Raw genomic sequence first — 21,688 nt, forward strand, 5'->3', positions numbered from 1 at the left:
CACATCAGGCATGGAGAGCTTGGGAGCCTTGAAGTGCATCTCGGGCATCTTAAACTTAGGGCCTTTCAGCTTCCCTTCTGGACCTTCAAGGCTCACATCCGGGGCTTCAATGTCCACCTTGGGTCCAGAGATGTCAATGTCAGCCTTGGGCAGGTTCACATCCACTTCTGGGCCCTCCCCTTTGAGGCTGGGCATGCTGAACTTGGGCATTTTCATCTTGGGCATTTTCAGGCTCCAGTCTGCACCTTGGACTTCCACATCTGGTGCTTTAATGTCTACCTTAGGTCCTTTGATGTCCACATCTGGAACTTTCATTTCACCCTCTATTTTTGGTGCAGACATATCTAGATTTCCTTTCATTTGGGGTCCTTTAAGATCCAAGTCAACATCTGGCAGAGTCATCTTAGGGGCTTTGAAGTGCATCTCAGGCATCTTAAACTTTGGACCTTTCAACTTTCCTTCTGGTCCTTCAAGGCTCAAGTCTGGAGCACTAACATCTATCTTGGGTGCCGAAATGTCCACATCAGCCTTTGGCAGGTTCACATCCACTTCTGGGCCCTCCCCTTTGAGGCTGGGCATGGTAAATTTGGGCATTTTCATCTTGGGCATCTTTAGGTTCCATTCAGGACTATGAACGTCAACATCGGGGGCACTGACGTCTACTTTTGGCCCTTTGAGTTCCCCTTCCAGCTTTGGCACTGTAACATCATATTCTCCTTTTACCCTGGGACCTTTCATATGCAAATCTACATCAGGCATAGAGATCTTTGGGGCCTTAATATTCATTTCAGGCATCTTAAACTTGGGACCCTTCAGCTTTCCTTCGGGTCCTTCAATATTCACATCTGGAACTTCAATGTCCGCTGTGGGTCCTGAGATGTCAACGTCTGTCTTGGGCAGGTTCACATCCACTTCTGGGCCCTCTGCTTTGAAGCCAGGCATGCTGAACTTGGGCATTTTCATTTTGGGCATCTTCAGGTGCCAATCTGGGCCGTGAGCATCAACATCTGGAGCATCAATATCCACTTTGGCACTTTTAAGTTCAACATCAGGAACTTTAATCTCACCTTCAACTTTTGGCACTGTGACATCGTATTCTCCTTTTACCTTAGGGCCTTTCAGATGTAAGTCCACATCTGGCATGGAGATCTTCGGGGCTTTGATATTCATCTCAGGCATCTTAAACTTAGGTCCCTTCAATTTCCCGTCTAGTCCCTCAATGCTCACATCTGGACCACTAACATCTACCTTGTGCCCAGAAATGTCCACATCAGCCTTGGGAAGATTCACATCCACTTCTGGGCCCTCCGCTTTGAGCCCTGGAACACTGAATTTGGGCATTTTCATCTTGGGCATCTTCAGATGCCAGTCTGGGCCATGAACATCCACATCCGGGGCATCAATGTCCATTTTGGGGCCTTTCAGTTCTCCTTCAAGTTTTGGGGATGTTACATCATATTCTCCTTTTACCTTTGGGCCTTTAACATGTAAGTCTACATCAGGCATGGAGATCTTTGGTGTCTTGACACTGACTTCAGGCAGCTTAATATCAGGGCCTTTCAGTTTGCCTCCCAGGCCCCCTACGTTGACATTTGGGGCCTCCACGTTGACCTTGGGCCCTGAAATACTGACATCTCCTTTGGGTAGTTTCACATCTACATCTGGGCCTTCCCCTCCAACTCCTGGAGCATTGAACTTGGGCACTTTCAGGTTCCATTCTGGGCCATGCACTTCCACATCTGGGGCCCTGACGTCCACTTTGGGTCCTTTGATGTCAACTTGAGGGACTTTGACTTTCCCTTCTACTTTTGGGAGTACAACATCCACACCCCCTTTCACTTTAGGGGCAGTCACATTTAAGTCTACATCTGCCATAGAGATCCCATAGGTGCCTGTTTTCCCAGAAGGACTACTAAGCTTGGGTCCTGTCAAAGTCCCCTCAAGGCTAGGTGTCTCTATGTCCATTTTGGCGCCTTTCACTGCCACTTGAGGGCCTTTAACATCACCGTGCAACCCAGGCGCAGAAACCTTAATATCTCCTTTCAGTTTAGGAGACCCAAGGCTCAGATCCACATCCTGCATGGAGATTTTAGGTTTTTGAATAATCATTTCAGGCGTCTTGGCTTTCGTACCCTTCACCTTCCCTTCCAGCCCCCCGGCAGCAACTTCAGGCAGACTGATGTTCCCAGAGACCCCAGGAAGAGTCACTGCACCTGTCACATCAATGCCAGCTCCCTCTCCCTTAGAACCTAATACAGAGAATTTGGGAACTTTCATCTTGGGCATATTCAGTTTGCCCCCAGGCCCGTGAATATCAACGTCAGGGGCTTGAACTTCCACATTGGAGCCAGTGATGGTGCCCTCAATCTTGGGCACAGAGACATCCACCCCGATGCTCCCCTGTGACTTGGCACCTTTCAGGCCTAGACCAGTCTCAAGTGATGGCCCAGTGATTTGGGGGCCTTTCAGCTTCCCCTCAAGCCCCTCAATACTGGCAGAAGGAGCACTGACTTCTAGCTGAGGGGTCTGGATGTTCCCACCAATGGTCAGGCCTGGCTTGCCTCCCTTGTGCCCCACAGAGAATTCAGGTGCAGAAACACTCAACCCTGCCACTGGCACCTGGCCCTCCGGCCCCGTTGGGACACCAAATTTTGGCACTTTCATAGTGGGAATTTTAATTTTCCCATTACTGCCACTCTCAAGAGATGGGTCCTGCACCTCTACTGCCCCACCCCCAAGAGAAGACGAAATGTCCACTCCTGGAACTTGGGCCCCTCCTTTGCCACCCAAGTCCAAGCCCTTCGCACTGACGCTGACGCCTGGGCTTCCCACCTTTATCCCAGGCATGGTGACCTGGAGCTTCGAGTGGCCAGCACCTTGGAGCTCTGGTACCGACGCGGAAACGGACCCCGCTCGGATGTCCACGACAGAGCCTGTGGTCGGAGACACTGCCCCCGAGCCCGAGGGCAGTCTGATCACTGTCTTGCCAGGGTGGGTGTCCACATCCACAGTGGAGATTTCAGTCAGTTCATGCCGTGGAATCTTGATCTTGAACTCAGGGCTGCTGATGTCGATGTCCTTGGCACCTTCACGGCCTGTCACATCAACAGTGTAGGCCGTGACCCTTCTAGTCACTGTGATGGTGCGGCTCTGGGTCTCCCCAGGATCCCCTTCTACGCCATCCTCCGACTTCAGCCGAGGCTTGATCTTCGTGGTGTAGATGCGCTGGTACTCCTCATCATCCCCGCTCTGCAGAAAGACACGCCCGGCAGAGGTTGAAGCAGGGTCTGCCCGAGTCACAGACGCCCGGCCACAGCCCAGCCGACAACATGGCTGCCTGTTTCCCAAAGAAGCTGGGACCAGAACGGAGACCCACGGAGCCTCCTGGGGCAGAGCAAAGGGGGCTGAAGAAAGGGGCTGACGGCCACCTCACAGGAGGAAAACAAATTATTCGGGGAAACTCCGGGAAGCAAAAGCCATGGGGAGAGGAGCCGGGTAGACGGCTGCGCTGTGTGGATGAAAGATTTACAATCCATTCTAGATTCAGATGGGTGTCAAGTCCCAGGGATGCCTCCTGGGTGACCATCTCTGTGTGGACTTCACCCTTTAGGCTCCCGACTCTCGACTCACTCTGGCTTACTTAATCCTCTCGACTCACTGGCTTACTTAATCGGCAGGGGGATTTCTCTCAGGGACCTCTCAAGAAAGCATTTGTTGAGACTCTGTGCTGGGGTTAACACTGTCACTTTGAGGACCCATTATGTGTTAAATAAAGAAGCTGGCAGAAGGGGCAAAGAAACGTCCCTCAGGCACTTTGCCGCCCAGCCTCTGACTCACAGACGAGTCCAGGCCTCTGGAAGTTGAAAACTGCTGCCTGTGAGGCACCTGTGAGGCTATCTCGAAGATTCTTACAAAACAGCTGACCTTCCTCCTGGCATCTAGGACCAGACGGCGTGAGTGGGTTCCCACGCTGTGGGGCTCTGAAGAGTCTGACGGGAGACTTTCAGGGCAACATCAGCCGCACACCAGACACAAACAGGAACACACAGACTGGCTCATCAGAGAACGCACAAGAGAGAAAGTAGGGAAAGTAACCACAAGAGAGGTCCGGCAGGCAGGCACAAGGCTCAGGAAGTGACCAGCAGGTCGGCATGGCCAGGGGGAACTCGGGGCGCAGAAAAGCCGCCGAGGCACTCACCAGAACCACCTCGGAGCTTCGGGAGCTGAAGACTTCGTGGGTCCAGGTCTGGCCAGGCTCAGGGGAGCGGTCGCCCTTGCGGTGAAGCTTCAGGCCCACGGTGTGGTGCCCCATGGTGTTCAGCAGCTGGGTCACCTCGCCTGACTGCAGGTTGTCAAAGTAGATGGTGGCACCCACAATCTGGTCCCCTGAGCAGGGAGGAGCGAGAAGCTGGTGAGACCCCCACCCAGGGTCTCAGGGAAACAACACACAACCACCACGCACTGGGCCCTCGAACTGACTTAATTTAACGCACGTCCGACCACCATAATACACGCTGCACAGATGAAGAAACGGAGGCTTAGGGAGGCCAACTAATTTGTCCGAAGTGAGAGAGCTCGTGAGCAGTGGAGTGAGGACTAGGGACTACGTCTCCACCGCCCTACATCACCGCCTGCCCCAATGGGGGCAGAGGAGGGCAGGGCTCGGGTACCGACCATCCCGATGCCACTGGGACTGTGCCCTTCCGTCCGCCACCGTCCTCCACCCCACTCCAGCACCCAGCCCGCACCCTGAGGTGACTCACCCTCCTTGACCACCCCAGTGCGGGCCGCAGGGGAGTTCTGCATCACCTCCTGCACAAAGACGCCGTCGTCCCTCTGGGCAATGGTCAGCCCATGGGAGCCGCTGCCCTGCCAGTTGGGCAGCAACAGCTCCCGGGTCGTCTCCTCCTCCTTCTCCATCTGGGGTGAGGTAAGGAAATAGGGCTCAGGACAAGTGGGGGCTCAGGGGGTATGAGGAGATGAGAAAGCCAAAGATCTCTGGTGCTGTGAGCTCCCAGGGAGTGAAGCAGCGTCTCCGAGGGGCCCGTGTCCACTGTGGAATGTTCCCAAGGCACCGCAGAGGATACGGAAAGTGCACACTGGTGGCAACCGACTTCGGAGATAACCAGCCCCTCATCCCTTCCACCCAGGGCCCTGCCTCCCATGCCACACAGGGTCCCTCCCCTCCCCTGCCCATCCCCTCCATCACACCCTCCCTCCCGCGGACCTTTTGCAGGACTCAGTTCAGGAGCGGATGCCTTGCCAGGAGCCCGCCCCTCCTTCCTGTCTTCTCAGTCTCTCGTCGTCGGGAATCTCGGTCACAGGGCCTAGGGAAAAGCGGACAAGGACACTCGCCCTCAACAACTGGCTTGCTCGGCACCCCGACCGTAAGAGATGGCGGAGTGTTCTGCTCTCTGGACCAGACCAAAACCTCAACCTTCCCCACTGTCATCATTCCATTCCTACGTGACTCTCCAGCCTGGGATCACAGAGAGGGGGATTAGGGGAGGCCAGACTTAGCTATCAACCCTGGCTCTGCATCTTTCCCAGCTGTGTGTGTGACCCTGGCCAAGTCACTCAACTTCCCTAAACATCCATTTCCTCATCTGTGAAAATGGAGACGATATAGGATTTCCCGGAGGGCTGGAGGAGAGAGAGCGCGTGTGTGAAAAGTTCTGGTGCACACGAGCTCCACGATACACACCGTCCTCGGTGGGTTCTTTAGAACAGCTCCAGGAGGGAAATGTTACCGTCCCCATTTTATAGATGGAGAGACTGAGATTGTGGGGGCGGGGGGGGGGGGGGCGGGGGGCGGCCAGTGCGCCCGGAGTCCACAGCGAGAGCACCACTCTGCTTGGGCTCTGAGTCCGCAACTCTCTCCCCTACACCGCATCGGGTCTGCAGCGGTCACCCCTTCTCGGGGCCTCCAGCACTGGGGGCCAGTGGTGGCCCTGAAAACAGGAACAGTGGTGCCCTCCTTCCCCTGTGACAGTGACACTGGCTCACCCGGTCTAACCCAGTCCTTAGGACCAGGGGAACCCTCACCAGCTGGGAGTTCCAGGCACAGCAGCTGAGAAAAAAGAAGCTCCAAACCCCCTGGAGCCAGCCCACGCCCGAGAGGCCTGAATACAGCTAAGCCACCTCGGGGACACGGTGAGTCAGGGCTCATCTGGTTGCCCACACCGGGCCCTGAGCCAGGGCCCCATAGATATGGGCACTCAGGAGCAAAGATGCCCTCTGGCCACAGGATGAGCTGTCAGCTGCAGAGGTGCCCTGGGAAGACACGAGGCGGGCCTCTGGATACAGCCATGGCCCACAGCCACCCACACAGAATGGTGGTGGCAGCGTCACGCCGAAGCATGGTCTGTGAAACCAAGTTGGGGATGCTAAAAACCACTCAGAGCCTCACCCAAAGCCCCACCCTGAAGCTGTTTACATTCAGGAATTAGTCAACCAGTCAATAAATACACGCATACTGATAGCGTCTTGTAAGTGCAACACTGTACCAGACACGGCAGAGAAGACCAGCAAGGGACGGACAGCAGAGCCCCGCGCTCCACGCCGCATTAGATCGTTACCTAACTTCCCTCGCAGCTCCTCGCCACGTTCACTGAATGCGCTCCGTGTGCCAGATGGGGAGATTTAAAAGACTCAGTTCCTGTCCCGGATATAAATTATGAGCAAGGTGCTCTGGGTGTGACCCATTTAGCCTCAGAATGTTCCAGAAGGTTTATGAGCCTTCTCGGGGATTGGGGGATGAAATATAAAAGGAAAGAAAGGGGCAAAGCAAACTTATAATTTGCCAGCTTTCTTTTTTTTTTTAATATTTATTTTTGAGAGAGAGAGAGACAGAGACAGAGCGTGAGTGGGGGAGGGGCAGAGAGAGAGGAAGAGACAGAATCTGAAGCAGACTCCAGGCTCCGAGCCGTCAGCACAGAGCCCGACGCGGGGCTCAAACTCACGAACCGTGAGATCATGACCTGAGCCGAAGTCGGATGCCCGGCCGACTGAGCCACCCAGGCACCCGTTTACCAGCTTTCTTGAAAGTGTTAGAGTTTGCCTCTGAGGACGGGACTGTGTCTCTTGGAAACTCCTGGGCACTTAGCAGTTGTGGTGTCAGGCAGATCACAGCACGGGGGGTGGGGGGCGGGGGGGTAGACAGCCACAGAGACCCCAGTCCTCCACCCCCTGAACTCATACAGGCAGTATTTATGACACGGGTGCCGCCTAGGAGGCGAGCAGAGCCACTGACAGTGAGTGGCCTGTGGGCACAGGTGTGAGCTGGGGAATCACCATCCCTCCGGAGGAGCAGAAATGCCAAACAGAGGAGCCACCACAGGAAGTCACGCGGAACAGCGAAGCTGCAACTTAAAGGTGCCTTCGCCCAGCGGCCAGCCCCAGGAAGCCAGCCCTGCAGACAGGGAGCCAGGCAGGGCAGGGATGGAAAAGGCTTCCAGCCTGAGGGCTTCTCCGACCTCTGAAGCCACCAACCACCTTAGCACCCCGTTCTTCCTCCTCGAGCAGGGCCCCTTTTCTCTGCCCAGCATCCTGGTCCTGAGCCAGCAGCCAGCGAAGGGGGGGAACACGAGCCAGCTCACCCTCGCCCACAGCTCAGCCCCACCCTCCCTCCTTCCCCAGTGAGTCACTGGGGCCGCAACAGCTCCAGACATGCAAAGGGTCACGCCTAAAACCAGAGAGACAAAGTGCTTCGTTGGCCAGACCCCTGGGTGACAGAGGGGCCGGGGCTCCAGTGGAGACAGGCCAGGTGTCCCCAGAAGCACAGCTCAGAGGCTCAGGAGGGACCGGCTAATGCACCTCAGGCCTGGCGGCTAATGAGGGGAGAGAGCCATCTCGAAGGTGAAGCCTCCACAGCCCGTGAGAACAGGAGCCGCTTGGACCCACGGCTGTAGGCTGGCCCTGGCAGGGCACCCACTGACTACCCAGGCTCAGGGCTCTCCTTCTGGCACAGCCAGGACCAGCACCCTCCCCTCCCACCTGCCCTGGCCCATTCAGGTGGCTGGACATAGGGATGCCAGCGTGGGATTCGAGACCACGGTGGCAAGGGTCTGTTTTTTGCATTTGAGTCCCTGCTCCCAGTCTCTCCCACACCCCTGGAGCTTGTACCAAGCCCAGATAGATGGTACCTTCTTTTCCCACACAAGTCAGGCAACGCCAGGCTTCCCCTGGGGCGCCGAGGGCCCTGCCCTGCGGTTACCCAAAGGAGGGTCTTCGGAACTTTGGGAAATGTGCACATTCAGCAGAGATTCCTAAGTCTTTGGAGCTGGAAGACATCTGAAAGCCATGCTGTCAACATGGTAGCTGCCTTAATTTAAATTATACTTAAATTAATTTAAATTAAGGGGCGCCTGGGTGGCCCAGTCAGTTAAGTGTCCAACTCTCACGGTTTGTGAGATCGAGCCCCGCATCGGACTCTGTGCTCACAGCTTGGGATTCTCTCTCTCTCTCTCTCTGCTCCTCCCCCACACTCTCTCTCCCTCTCTCTCAAAAATAAAAAAATAACGTTGAAAAAATTAATTTGGGTGCCTGGGTGGCTCCGTCGGTTAAGAGTGCGACTTGGGCTCGGGTCATGATCCCGAGGTTTGTGGGTTCGAGCCCCGCGTTGGGCTCTGTGCTGACAGCTCGGAGCCTGGAGCCTGCTTTCAGATTCTATGTCTCCCTCTCTCTCTGTACCTCCCCTGCTCGTGCTCTCTCTCTCTCTCTCTCTCTCTCTCTCTCTCAAAATAAATTAACTTTAAAAACGTATTTTAACACCATATGCTAATTAATTTGGATGTAAATTTAAAAAGTAACATAAAAATATTTTAATAAAATAAAATAATTAAACTAAATTAAAATTTTAGCACATTGCTTGCAATAGTCACGTTTCAAGAGCTCAACAACCACACAAGGGTCACCACGTTAGACAGGGCAGATGTGGAACACTTCCGGCACCGCCGGAAGTCCTGTGGGACAGCACCGTCTGGTATTTACAGATGGGGAAGGCGAGGTCCAGAGAGGTGAGAACGGGAGAGTGTTGGGGCCCCAGGACCCCCCGTCTGCCAGCTCCCTACCCCGAGGCCCACCTGACACTGGCTTACAGTATCCTTCGTGATGGGAGGGACTGGAGTGGAGACCCGCTAAGGCAGCGGGCTGCTTGGAAGTCAGAGAGAGATAAGTCTGCTCCATCTGTAAGGCTGAGAGATCATGTATCTAAGGCTGCAGGGACACACACACCATGACGCGGGCCAGAAGCAGCGAGAGAAGAACGAGGCTGTCCTGTCGATTCAAAACTGCAAAGAGGATGTGCAGCACCTCTGTGGATTGGGGACAAGACCCTGGCGGATCCAAGTAGCGGACTCCATGCCCAGGGCAGAGGGTCTCTGCAGGGGTGACATCCAGAGGAGCGTCCTTCCCACACTGCCCTTAGGGAACAGAGCCTCTTCCTCCCAAGAGCCAGCATGAAGTCAGCCGTGGGGGGGGTCCAGCCTAATTGCTGCTATAGCCAAAAACAGCCTTGCCACCGGCGTCAATGTCAAGATGACAGGGACCATAAGACACACACTCCCCAAAATAGGTCCATGGGCCCCGATGCCTCCATGCACCAAACCTGAAGACAAGATGCACACCGGAAGGAGCACAAGTTTGAGTATCTGTCCCCCAAAGGATGGACACCGGCGGTGGCGCTCCCACCCACCGTGGGGAGGGCGCCAAGAGCAGTGGGCCTTCTAGCCAGCCCAGCGGCATGCGCATTAGCGATCAGATGCACCATACACGCAAGGCAGGGAGAGCCATTCCCCAAGCTACGAAGAACAGAACGAAATGACTCATACCCAAGGTAGAGACCTCTACCAGAGGGAAAGTCCCAAACACTGAAAATAGGATGAGGGGGTAGGATATGCGACGAAAAAAGGGACACACCCGGGGGGGAGGGGGGCGATCTATGCTCCTAAACACTAAGCAGCCAAGAGGAATAAAAAGCTCCGCGTAGAGCGAAAACCCCCAACAGAGCAGGGGAAAGAGAATTCTGCAGAGCTCCTGGGGTGTGCCAGGTTCCGTGCTGTGGTTCCACGCCTGGGGTCTCATTCGATCCCAGTCACGGCCCTGTGTGATTAATAATTAATTGTCCTGGTTTTAGAGGCACAGCAACAGGTCCCCAGAGGTAAGAAAACTGCCCCAAGGATAAGCTAGAGTTGAGATGCAAGCCTGGGTTTCTAGAACTCTGTGACTCCAAAGCAAACGGTCTTTAGCGAGGCGGAGGGATGGAGGGCACAAAAAAATACACAGGATGAGAAACCACAGAGAAAGATGCACGACAGAGATACACAGAAAACAGAGACCTGGGCGGGAGGAGGAGGGCCAGAGAGACGCCCCCAGGAAGATGGAGAGGCCTCTGTGCACATCTAGAGGGATATGAGGTGCGAGGGGCATTACCCCCAAGAGAGGGAGGGACTGAGATTACTGGAGGGGACCCAGAGACCCAGGGAGCAGCGGGAGATTCGCCCAGACAGCAGTGACACCTTTCAGGTGGCTTTCAAGGGCCAGAAGCATAGGAGGGAGGGCAAGAGGCCACCAGCCTCCTTTGCCCACACACCGGCCACCTCCTGGCCAACAGCTTGGGGACAGCAAACCCAGATGGGCAGAGACCCAGGCATCCGACAGCCCAGGATCTGAGGGGCCTTTTGGTTCCGGGGCTCGTTGAGGCCATGTCCCTACAAGTCAGCAATCCTGAGCTACACAGATCCAGCCCACCTGTAGACTCTCCCGGGCCCCAGCAAGCGAAGGCCAAGAGAATCGTCCCCTCTGGGGCTTGGGCAGCCTAAGACCCACTCTAGAGAAAGGCACCAGTAAGGCAAGGCAAATATTTCCACTCACTGGGAACAGACACAACAGGCAGACCCTCATCCCAGAGGCACAAGGACAAACAGGGGTGGCATCTCTTCCAGGGCCCAAGCCTCCAAATGAGCCTCCGTGTATGCAGTTGCCACGTATGGAGAGACATTCCGAGAAAAACGAGGACACGCACACAGCGCGTGTGCACACAGAGGCTCATCAGCCCTGTTCTCCACCCTTCGCAGCCCTGAGCGGGGCCACAACCCCTGCCTTCACCCTCTCCCCGCAGACACCTGGTCTGGGAAGCCCCAGGCCCTGCCCATCATGGAGGGCACCTACACCTGTTACCCTGGTGCCCGGGAGTCTGTCTCCCTCTACGTGTGTGCCCCTGCCCATCTCCTTGCTCCCTTGCTCTCTGGGCCACTAGCCCAGCCCACGACTCCCACCAAGGAGGAAGTTCCTCCAACCTCATCACTCGAGCCCTCTCCTCCCTGTCAGCCCCTCACCACCATGGGGAGTTTTCTGTACCTCCACGTCCAGGGCATCCCCACTCCTACCCCACCAGCCAGCTGCCCACTGGCTTCCCCCATGACACCTTTCTCCACTTCTCCCCCCCCCCCATCCGTGCGCTGCTTCCTCCCACCCACCCCCCAACTCCCCAGCGAGCTCCAAGTTCTCACTTTCAGCAGGGAGGGAGATTCCCTCTTCCTCCCCTGACCCAGAGGGACTCTCCTCCTTGTGACGGGCCTGGGGCCAGGAGCACGTTATCCAGCCCAAGTGCCCGCACCTGGCCACACAGCCAAGGAAGAGAGAGCCTTTACCCAGGACCGCTGGACGAAGACACCAACTCCAAGGGTGGCACCCTCCACGGGGCAGGGGTGGTGAAGAACAGTCCGTCTCCCCCTGGGGGAAGGTTACAGCCGGGAGGGCGCAGAAACTCCCCGACCACAGGCGAGCTCTCCGCCCAGCGGTCAGACCACGCTAGTGCAGGGGCGCAGGGCCAGGCCGGTCGGTTGGCTCTGCAGCCAAAGAGCCGCCCCCCATCCCAGCCAGGACACGAAGCCGGGATCAGCTCCAGGCACTTCCCCTTCCCCTAGAACCTCCGCTCTGGCCCCCAGGGACAGGGCAGGATGCCCCTCCCTGACCAGCCATGTGCAGTGCCTCGTCCGGCATCACTCAGCCTTACTCCCAGGGCTATCCTCACCCTCCCGAGGGCCTCTGGATGCAAACTCCAGGGCCCAGAACCTGTCCAGGATGGAGAAACTGACTCCAGCGCTTATCTGCAGCCCCTCCAGCCCCTATGAAACCTCCACTACCCGGGCAGAGTCCCACTGCTGTCCCCTGCCCTAAAAGTCCCACAGGCAAGCAAAGTGACACATCCAGGGCCACCATGCATAGCCAGAGGGCCATCTGCTCACAGGTAATAACACACACCTCCCCACTATGACATTAGGGGTCACCGGGACTCAAGGCCACAGTGAAACCTCCATGCTTGGGACGCAAGACCTCCAGCTACAACAGCCCAGCAGTCTCACAGGCGGGAAGTGAGGCCAGGGTGAGGAAGAGGGGCTCTCTCAAAACTCCCGTGTGCATACTCATTCCTGCTAAGCCCCACTGTGGCCCATCCACGCAGCCCCCACGCCAGGCATGGAAGAAAGCGACCTTGCTCCGGAAGGCCTGGGAGCCCAGCAGGGATGGGCAGAGACCAGGGACATGCCAGCTCCCCAGGGGGCCTGGATGAAGCCCATGGGGGACAAAGAAACAGCAAAAGGCCCTAGACATTGGCCCCCACCCGACTGAAACCAGCACATTCCAAACCCTCCCCAGCAGCCGCCTGCCTGCCTTCCTCTCCTCGCGTGCACAGGGCATGCACAGGCTTACCACCTCCAGGGAGAGAAACCTGGGGGCGCGGGGGCGGGGGGGGGGGGTTGGGGGGGGAACAGGGAGAGCCAGCAGTGGGAGGGTTCCCATGAAGAGTAGGATTAGCTCTCCTGGTATGCCTCTGTCTGTCCCCCAGGCGGTTCCCAAGTTCTGAGGAAGGTTAGTGACCACACCCCAGAGCCCCACACACCCCTCCGCCCCCACAGCTTTGCCCCAACCTCTCAAACCAGCTGCTCAGGCTCTGGGTAGCATGCTCCACCAGGGCCTGCCAGCCAATTCCGAGCTGAGCCAAGGAATCCAGCCTGGCAATGCCTGGGCACCTCCACCCAGGGCCTCCCTGTTCAGGTGATCCCGGAGACCCCCATACCATACCCTGCCCTTGTCTGCTGCTGGCCTTCCCCCACCCCCTCCCGTCTCCACGAGTCTCCCATGGTTTACTCTCTCTTATCCCACCCTGGGCCCTGGACCTGTAGCCTCAGGACCCTGAACCAAGTCCGGCTGGTACGAGTCCTCAGCTCTGTGGGGTTAGCTCTTCAAGGAACTGCCCAGACCAGGACCCTGAGCCATTGCTAAGGGCTTCCATGTCAGCAGCACTAAGCCCCGCACGACTTACGTGGCTCCCTACGTGTCCTTGTTCAATGACCAGTGTCTCTGCATATAATCTCCTAAGGACAAGACTTTACAGAGGGGCTTAGAACACCCCCTGATCCCCATTTTGAACCCTGCAGACCCTGTGTCCTCTGCTAGCCCAGTTTTCAAGATCCCAAGTCCTCTCCTACCCCGCCCCACCCCCACCTCCTTCCAACCACAGCTCACAGCTCAGAGCGAGGAGGTGCCCCCTAGGCCTGGGGTGCCCTTCTGCTCCCCACTCTGCACACTCTGCCTACCGACGGCTGGCCCAACCCATCAATCCCTTTGGGCCAAGTAGAAGGAAGCTTCCCCATTCAGCTTCGGAAAGGAAGTGAGGGCCACACCCAGCTCCAGGGATTTCCCTCCTGGGGGGCGGCGGAAAAGAGGAAAATGAAAGGGGACCCTGCTCCCCCAGTTTTGAGGCAGCACAGGTGTGGAGGCCTGAAAATGCCTTCCAAGGCATCTTCAAGCTCTTCCTCTTTCCCGCCCCCCCACTCCCGCGCCTTCACCTGTCACTACAGCCCCACACTGTCACTATGTCTCACAACATCAACCCAGCCCCTACCAGTGCGGGGCAGTGCAAGGAAGGGCAGGTGAACCCTGTCATCGGAGGCTGGATTCTAAAGAAGGAACTGTTTCAAAACCAATTGTTGGGAGCCCAGCGCTGTGCTGGGGACACAGAGGTAAATATCGTAGTCCTTCTTCCTCCAAAACGCCAGGTAATTCTCTAAGGACCCCACTGCCATGGGATGATCCCACCCTGCCTTTCCACAAATCCACTACACAGAGCAGGGCTCTCAGCGGCCACCGCGCAAACTCCCTCGGGGCACCTCACCACCACCCCTCTGCAGCCACACCCAGTGAAAGGCGAGAGCACACACACCACGCACACAATTCTCCGTGGCCACGTTGTGGGTGCAGGCGCCCAACTAGAGCCCTGAGTTGCCCCCTCTGCCCACTCGGCTCCCCTCCCACGCAAGGGGGGCACAGCCAGGCCTGCTCAGACCCCACGTATCCCTCGCGGCCAGCTCTGCCCAGGGCTGCGCCCCCACATCCCCGGCCCTGGCACTGCAGGGGGCGCCCAGCCCAGCCAGGGGAGGGCCAGGCCCTCACACACTGCACACCCTCTCCCTGCACGGGAAAGCCTTACATAACACCGCTCTCCGAACACACCCTAAGCACTCAAGCCTTTCCAACTCCGTGGCAGGACCTCGTCCCCCAACCCTCTCTCCAAGAGCGCACCGCTGGAGTGGAGGGTCCAGAGAGCGCAGCGAAGCCCTCCTCCTACGCGGGGCCCCGCTCCTGCCCCCATCTCCCACACACAGCCCCTTCCCCTCCTCCCCTTTGCCCCTCACCACTCCTCCCCGAGTTCTGGTTTGAATTAGTCAGCGGCTCCAACCACCACATTCCTCAGGCTGCTGGCGCCGAGCCAGGCGCTGGGGCGGGGGCCATCCCGCCCCGACGAGTTTGGGAGTGGGGTGGGGGAGAGCGCACCGCCCCCGAAGGGGAAGGGGCGGTCCCGAGGGCCGGGCAGCCACACCGCCCCCCCCCCTCCCCGCCCACCCCAGTGCTGGAATCTCCCTAATTACGCCCCCCACCCCCACTCCCACCCTTCCCGCCGGGGGGCGCGCTGCAAACGTCCAGGCAGCGCCGCCCCGGAGGAAGCAGGGAGTCTTCTGGGGCCGGGAACGCGGAGCGGCCAGACTAGGGCGGGGCAGCTGGAGGGGGGCTGAGAAAGGGAGAGGCCGGTGGTACAGAACTGGGTGGGGCCGGGAGGACTCCGGACGCGAAGTTAGAGGCGGAGGTGTGGGGAGCGGGGAGGGACAGCGGAGGGGGCGCGGGAGCGCGGGGGCTCCGGGAGGGGCCAAGGGGCCGCGGCGGCGACCTCGGAAACTTCTCCAGTAAACACGGAATAGGAGCTACAGCAGTGCGCTGAGCCACCGCCCCAAAGAGAAGGAGGGGATGGGACAGGGGCCCCCGGACCAGGAACAGGGCTCCCTGCCGGGCAGTAGAACTAACAATCAGCCCTCGAGAGAAATAAGGACTGGAGCAAAGCGCGCTTCGGAGCGATTTTCCAACTTTGCCCAACTTGCGCCCCACCTCCGGAGGCAGAGTTCGGCTCCCAGGGCGCGGCGCGACGCGACGCGTCGCCTGCCCGCGCGACCCGGGGCTGCCTAGCTTGCTCCACGCCGTTTGAATCCTCGCAGCGCGCCTGGCCCAAGAGCGCGGCCCAAACCCTGCAGCCCACCTCCCCTCGCGCGTTCGCGGAGTCTTGTTCCCGCGGTGCGCCCCGTGCCCCTACCTGCGCGCTCAGCCCCAGGGCACAGCCATAGCCCGCGCGGGGCCCCAGGTCGCGGTGCTGCGGCTGCTGCAGGCGGCGAGCCCCGGTCGGGGCGGGTCCGGCAGGGCGGGCGGTGCAGTCCCCGCGGCGGAGCTGCTCCGAGTGGCCGGGCCCCCGCGCGCGGAGGCGGCTCTTGTAACTCCGGCTCCGGCGGGCGGGTCTGCCCCGAGCAGTGGGGAGAGGGCGGGGCCGGGCGGGGCCGGACTGGGGCTGGGACTGGCGAGCGGGGGCCGACCCTACAAGGACCCGGGAGCGGGCCGCCGGGGTGGGGGTGGGGGTGGGGGGGCCACTGAGGGTCGCAGGGACGTGGGGGCGCCGCACGTCCGAGGGGCTGCCTTACCCTGCCCCCATCTAGTGCCCCCGTCCCTGGCGCGTGCCTGGATCTACCCCCAACGTATGCCGTGTGTGGTCTCCTCGGCCAGAAACTCCTCGAAGCTCCCCAAGGCTCATCCTCCCAGCTAGAACCGCGAATCAGCTCATTTTGCGGGAGCGGCTGGGGGGCTTGGGTGATTCGGCCGCGACCTCCAGCCTGGCGCGGACCTTTTGAGTTTTCTCTCAACCCAGGAACCTACACTTCAAATTCCAGGCCCCTGTCTCCTCCTCACTTAGTTTCTGAGCTCCAGGCAGCCGCGCCCATTTCTCGCCTCGCCCCTTTCGGAGGGCCCCCAGCCCCTCCCCCCACAAAGCCGGTCTGAAGACGCTGGCCCCACCCCTGGAGTTAAGGTGCCCACGTGGAGTCACCAGGGCCCCACGCACCGCGGTGCCGCTCCGGCCGCTGCAGCGACATGGGAGTCAGGCCGGCAGCCCCCCCCCCCCCCCCTTCTGCAGACTCCTTGCAGGCCGGAGCGCCAGCCTTTCCTCTACCTACCATTTCTTATCCGAGTCCCTCCCCCACCTCCCCACTTGGAAGGACGCTGTTTCCAGATTTACTGCGATTTCCCACAGCCACTTCTAACTCCATGAGATTTTATTAACCGCTTAATGATGGGGTGCAGGGGGGCTTCTGGCGCTACGCAGTCCCCTTCCACCTCCCACTCTCTTCTCCCCCGACGACTCCTCTTATCCTTCCTCCTAGGCGGCCACCCACTACCCGCAGCGAGGAAACTTTCCTTCCTCCCGATTGCGGAGGAAGGGAGACCCCAGGCTGGGGGGGGGGGGGGGGGGGGGGGGGGAGGTCCAGGAGAAGACCTGGCTCCAGGCCGGAGCTCCCTCCTCGCTGCAAGATCATGAGTGGGCTAGGGCTGAGACCTGCGGTCCTGTCCTCTGAAATGGCAAACATGTTTACAGGCTAAAAATACCCAGCAGCCAACTCTGCTGCCAGCCCTGGGGGCTGTGTCCCAGGTCCAGTTACCAGCACAGGGTACAGGCCGTGGGGGAGGGAAGACATAGCAAAGGAGCCATAGCTGTGCAGACTCATACAATGGACACGGAAAGGTGGAGACACACGTGTAGACATTCAGACAGGCATCGACATGCAAAGACAGACAGACAAAGCAGAGACTGGGGCACTAGCATTCTCTCTATGTCTCTGTGTCTATGTCTACGGTCTCTAACTTGCTCGTGTGTGCAAGAACGTTCTCTCTCTCTCTCTCTCTCTCTCTCACTCACACACACACACATACACACACGTAGATAGGGACTCAAACCCATGGCAGAGGCACACCACACACATCACAAACACAGCCATAGACCCAGGATTTCTAAAGAAGCACCCTCTCCATTTTGTTCTGTACACCTTCCCTAGAACCTGCCTTATTTAAATGTTTGTTTATTCTTGAGAGAGTGTGAGCGTGAGCGGGGGAGGGGCAGAGAGAGGGGGCAGAGGATCAGAATCGTCTCTGTGCTGACAGCCGTGCGCGAGCCCTATGAATGGGGCTGTCGAACTCACAAACCCTGAGATCATGACCTGAGCCAAAGATGGAGGCTCAACCGACTGAGCCACCCAGGCGCCCCCCCAACCTGCCTTATAAAAAAAAGGGGGGGGGGTGCCTGGGTGGCTCAGTTGGTAAGCATCGGACTTCAGCTCAGATCATGATGTCACGTTTTGTGAGTTTGAGCCCCGAATCCTGCATCAGGCTCTGTGCTGACAGCTCAGAGCCTGGAGCCTGCTTTGGATTCTGTGTCTCCCTCTCTCTCTGCCCCATCCCTATTCATGCTCTGTCTGTGTCTTAAAAAATAAATAAAACATTTAAAAAAATTTAAGTTTATATATATATATATATATATATATATATATATATATATATATACATACACACACACACACATACATATGTATATATGTATACAAACTTTTCAACTTTGGGATGCTTTTAAAACACAAAAACCAAGAGCTACTATATTTCCTTTACCAATGGCTTTTAATTCATATTTCATTTTCAGAAACATTTATTCGGCTTTTCAAAAATGGACCAAGAATACAGATAAAGTGGCCCGTAAGGCTCCAAGTCAGACAATCCTTGTTGACATTTTTTAAATAAAATCAATGCCTCCATCTGGTGAAGAATGTAAACAATACAGAAAGGTAGGACAATAAAAAGTAAACATCTCCTTCCTCCCCTCCTCAGGACCTCTCCCCAAAAGTAACCACTGCTAACAGTGTACCAAAGGATATCTAACTTTATGAAATGAATCATCTGGTTCCTTGAAAGTGCAAGTTTTCCCAGGACATATTTTTTTTAAAAAATGTTAATGTTTATTTTTGAGAGAGAGAGAGAGAGAGACAGAGCGTGAGTGGGGGAAGGGCAGAGAGAGAGGGAGACACAGAATCAGAAACAGGCTCCAGGCTCTGAGCTGTCAGCACAGAGCCCATCGCCGGGCTCAACCTCACAGACTGTGAGATCACGACCGAGTCGAAGTCGGACGCCCAACCGGCCAACCGACCGAGCCATCCAAGCGCCCCTTCCCAGGACATATTTAAATGGGAGTGGATTTACCTAGGTTTTCAGAAGGATAGCTCGGATGATTTGCCACAAAGACACAGGGGATCTGCAGAAGGGCTCTGGGAGTTTGGAGGGAGGGGCTGGAGCAGGAAAGGAACAGTGGGGGGGGAAGGGTGCGGGTGTTGTGCCCCCACTGCAGCCCGGGCTCCGTCAGCCCCCCAGGAGTGAAAGAGCAGAGGCTAGTGTCCTGGGCTCCAGGCCAACTTATCTGCTGCATTGTTTGTCCTGGCCACCCTCTTGGTCAACAGAGAAGAAGGCAGGAGGGGCTGGGTTTGGAGCAGCTATAGAGCAGGGATTACTGTCCAGGTACCTCATTCAGAGGTAAGAGTGTCAAGATCCCTGGTGGGGGATGGTCCCGGGGACTGGCTGTTGCCCCACTCCAAGCAGGAGTGTAGAGAATGGGGTAACCCAGACCCTTGCCCCGTACAAAGCCACGATCGTGCCTGCTGGAGCTGGGATTTCCTAGGCCAGCTTCCACAGCGCAGGGGAAGGGAAATATATTCAACAATTTTCAATGATGTGATTGGAGACACACACACTCTTTTGGAAATTTCTGCCAACCCTTCTCCTTCTGCCCACGGCTGTGGCTCTCCCCCCCCCCCCCCAAAGCTACTCTAATAGTGATTGTGTCTAATGCCACAGCAGGCACTATCATGTGTTAGCTCATTTAATCCTCACATGCTCTGGGAGGAATAGTCTGAGAGGGTTAGTGATTTACCTAAAGGCACAAAACCCTCAGAAGCAGGGGTCAAAACTCCCACTGGCATCTAAGCTCCATGAGGGCAGGGAATTCTTTGTTCTTTGCTGTCTGTCCTGCACCTAGAGCCGAGGCTGGCATGTAACAATCAATGAAGAACACTGTGTGGAATGAATGAGTGAATGAAGGAATGAATGAATGAACCAACTACAGGTACAACTGGCCCCACAGCCCTTGTTCTTTTCACAACAGCATCCTGAACCCCACACTTCCCTTCAAGGTCAACCTCCAGGGAGCAATCACTCCACTTACAGACCTCACGTGCAGCTACACAAACAGTTATTGTGCGTCCAACACAAGGCCAGGGGCCCATGGGCGGGGGGGGGGGGGGGGGGGACGGTGCAGGGAATGGAGAACTTGACAGGACGCAATCCCTGCCCTCAAGGTGCTCTGTCCTGAAGGAACTGTATTCTGAGTCCCCTGCAGGTCCTATGCTTTGGGAAAATCGGACATTATCTTTTCGGCCAGGTCTTTTACACGGATACCTCACCCCCCACCCGCACACAGATACACACACTATTTCTTTAGTTATAAGGATTCCTGGGGTGTCAACTTTGCAAAGAAAACCTGTATCTTCGGGGAGGCTTCAGATTCGTCTGTCAAATTAAGGGCTACCCAGGGATCAGGGAGGACTTGAGCCCTCCTGCTGGCACTCCCATCATCTTTCAGAGGCATCCCACACCACAGTCCTGCAGATTCCCTGGCAGAGCTAGGTGAGTTCTAGGACTCGTCATCACTGGGATACCCCAGCTTCCCCAGAAGTTTTGCTCCCTCCCCGCAGGGGGTTCCCTGATGTGTACACACAGTGTGTGTGATGAACCTTGGGCTCCTCGGTTGCCAGGCGACGTGCCTCTGTTTTGTTCCTATTATGCCCATTTCCATAGCAACCACAAAGGGAGCTCTGTGGGCAGGCCCCTGGCCAGGGGATTCCCCTTCCCCTCCCTCCTCACCACAGTCTCCTTCTCTAAAAATCAGTGTATTACAGGGAAGACAAGACGCCGACTGCTCAAAAAGTAATCATGGCTTTTAAACTGTGATCCCAGAAAGGAAGTGAAGTGTGCAATCTGTTTGCAGTCTCTTTGAAAGCAGACTCCCTGCCCCTCCCATGAGGGCCCTCTGGCGTGTCAGCCTTAGAAGCAGAGAAATGACTGTTACCCCTCCTTTGAGCCATCTGGGATCTCCCAGACCCCACCTCCACCCCATACACACACACACCCGGAGCTTAGCATCTCTGCCAAACATCAGGCCCTTCCCTGTTGTTCCCTTTTCACTGCTTCCCAATCTGTCTTCCCCAGAGAACAGCAGACCTAGTGGGTGATTCTGGGATCCACACATTAGGTGTTCAGCAATCGTCAAACCCCAAACTCCTCACCCGCACTCAAAATCTGAATTCAAGTATTCCGGCTCCGTTCAAATCCCAGCCTGTATTTAAACCCCGGACTTCAAATAAGGAGTTCCTGAATCACTCAGATCAGACAGCCGGGATACCGGAAACCCGCCCATTACGCTCGGTCCTAATTGAAATCTTCAGGCCAAAGCAGAACCCAAGTTAAAGCTGATTAGAGAACAAGAGACGACAGGCAGGGCCCTGAGTGCAGACTCTGGAAGGAAAGAAGGCACAGAAAGACCGTCCAGGCAAGAGAAAGGGGACGAAGTGAGCAGGGCGAGCGGGACAGGTGGACGTACCTGTCACTGCCTGATTCCAAGCCCAGTCAGAGACAGCCTAGAGGCCGGGGGAGGTGTGGGTGTGCAGATGTGGGGAGAGCAAGAAGATATAGGAAATGTGGAGCCGAGATTAATGAAAACAGTGGCAAAGCATGATTGCATAGGCTGCAAAGGAGGGAGGTTGGGGTCGGGGGAGGAAAGGGGAGCTCAGAACTGAGCTGGGGACCCGGCAGTCTGACTGTAAGTAAACAGGAGCCCAGGGAGGGAGCTGGAATGAGCAGCCGACGCCCCAGCCAGCTCCCCTCCCCAGCAGGGAGCGGGGAGCAGGGAGGGAGGGGAACACCAGGCTCCTCTCCCCTTTTTTGGAATCTGCCTTTCCGCCACCCTTTCCAACCTCCTCTGCCTTTCCCCCAGTTTGGGGGGTTGTGGGGGGGGGGCGGGGGAAGAGACCAGCCCGGGTTTCCCTCCCTCCTCTACTTACACTTCCCAAGTCCAGTTGAAGGAGATCAGGCTGAGCCGTGAAGGAAAGGCCTAGGCTGCCCAGAGCCTGAGTCACCACATAGTTGAGGTTCCTGTCACTCGAAGTCCCGCCTCTGCTACACCCTGTGCCCTCTGCCCGCCCCAGCACTTGGAGCACCGGGG

The 21,688-nt window shown here is 57.1% G+C and overlaps 1 protein-coding gene across 6 annotated transcripts in view; it reads right to left on the reverse strand.

Moving 5' to 3' along the window:
• AHNAK (AHNAK nucleoprotein) overlaps window positions 1–21,546 on the reverse strand; it is a 25,619-nt gene extending 4,073 nt beyond the window's left edge. For 2 of the 6 annotated variants that reach the window (XM_040466162.1, XM_040466158.1), the window contains exons 1-5: window positions 15,644–15,800; window positions 5,228–5,327; window positions 4,764–4,920; window positions 4,199–4,386; window positions 1–3,249 (exon numbers count right to left, since the gene is read on the reverse strand). In XM_040466162.1, the coding sequence (XP_040322096.1) occupies window positions 1–3,249; window positions 4,199–4,386; window positions 4,764–4,920 (3,594 nt within the window). In that variant the 5' untranslated portion in view covers window positions 5,228–5,327; window positions 15,644–15,800. Of the gene's footprint in view, window positions 3,250–4,198; window positions 4,387–4,763; window positions 4,921–5,227; window positions 5,328–6,578; window positions 6,598–14,696; window positions 14,716–15,643; window positions 15,801–21,527 lie in introns of those variants that run through there. The other 4 variants (XM_040466163.1, XM_040466159.1, XM_040466160.1 and 1 more) reach the window with 4 other exon arrangements.
• Window positions 21,547–21,688: the final 142 nt, after the last annotated feature.

The sequence above is a fragment of the Herpailurus yagouaroundi genome, unplaced genomic scaffold (assembly GCF_014898765.1).
Source record: "Herpailurus yagouaroundi ecotype Mexico unplaced genomic scaffold, PumYag 569, whole genome shotgun sequence".
NCBI lineage: Eukaryota > Metazoa > Chordata > Mammalia > Carnivora > Felidae > Herpailurus > Herpailurus yagouaroundi.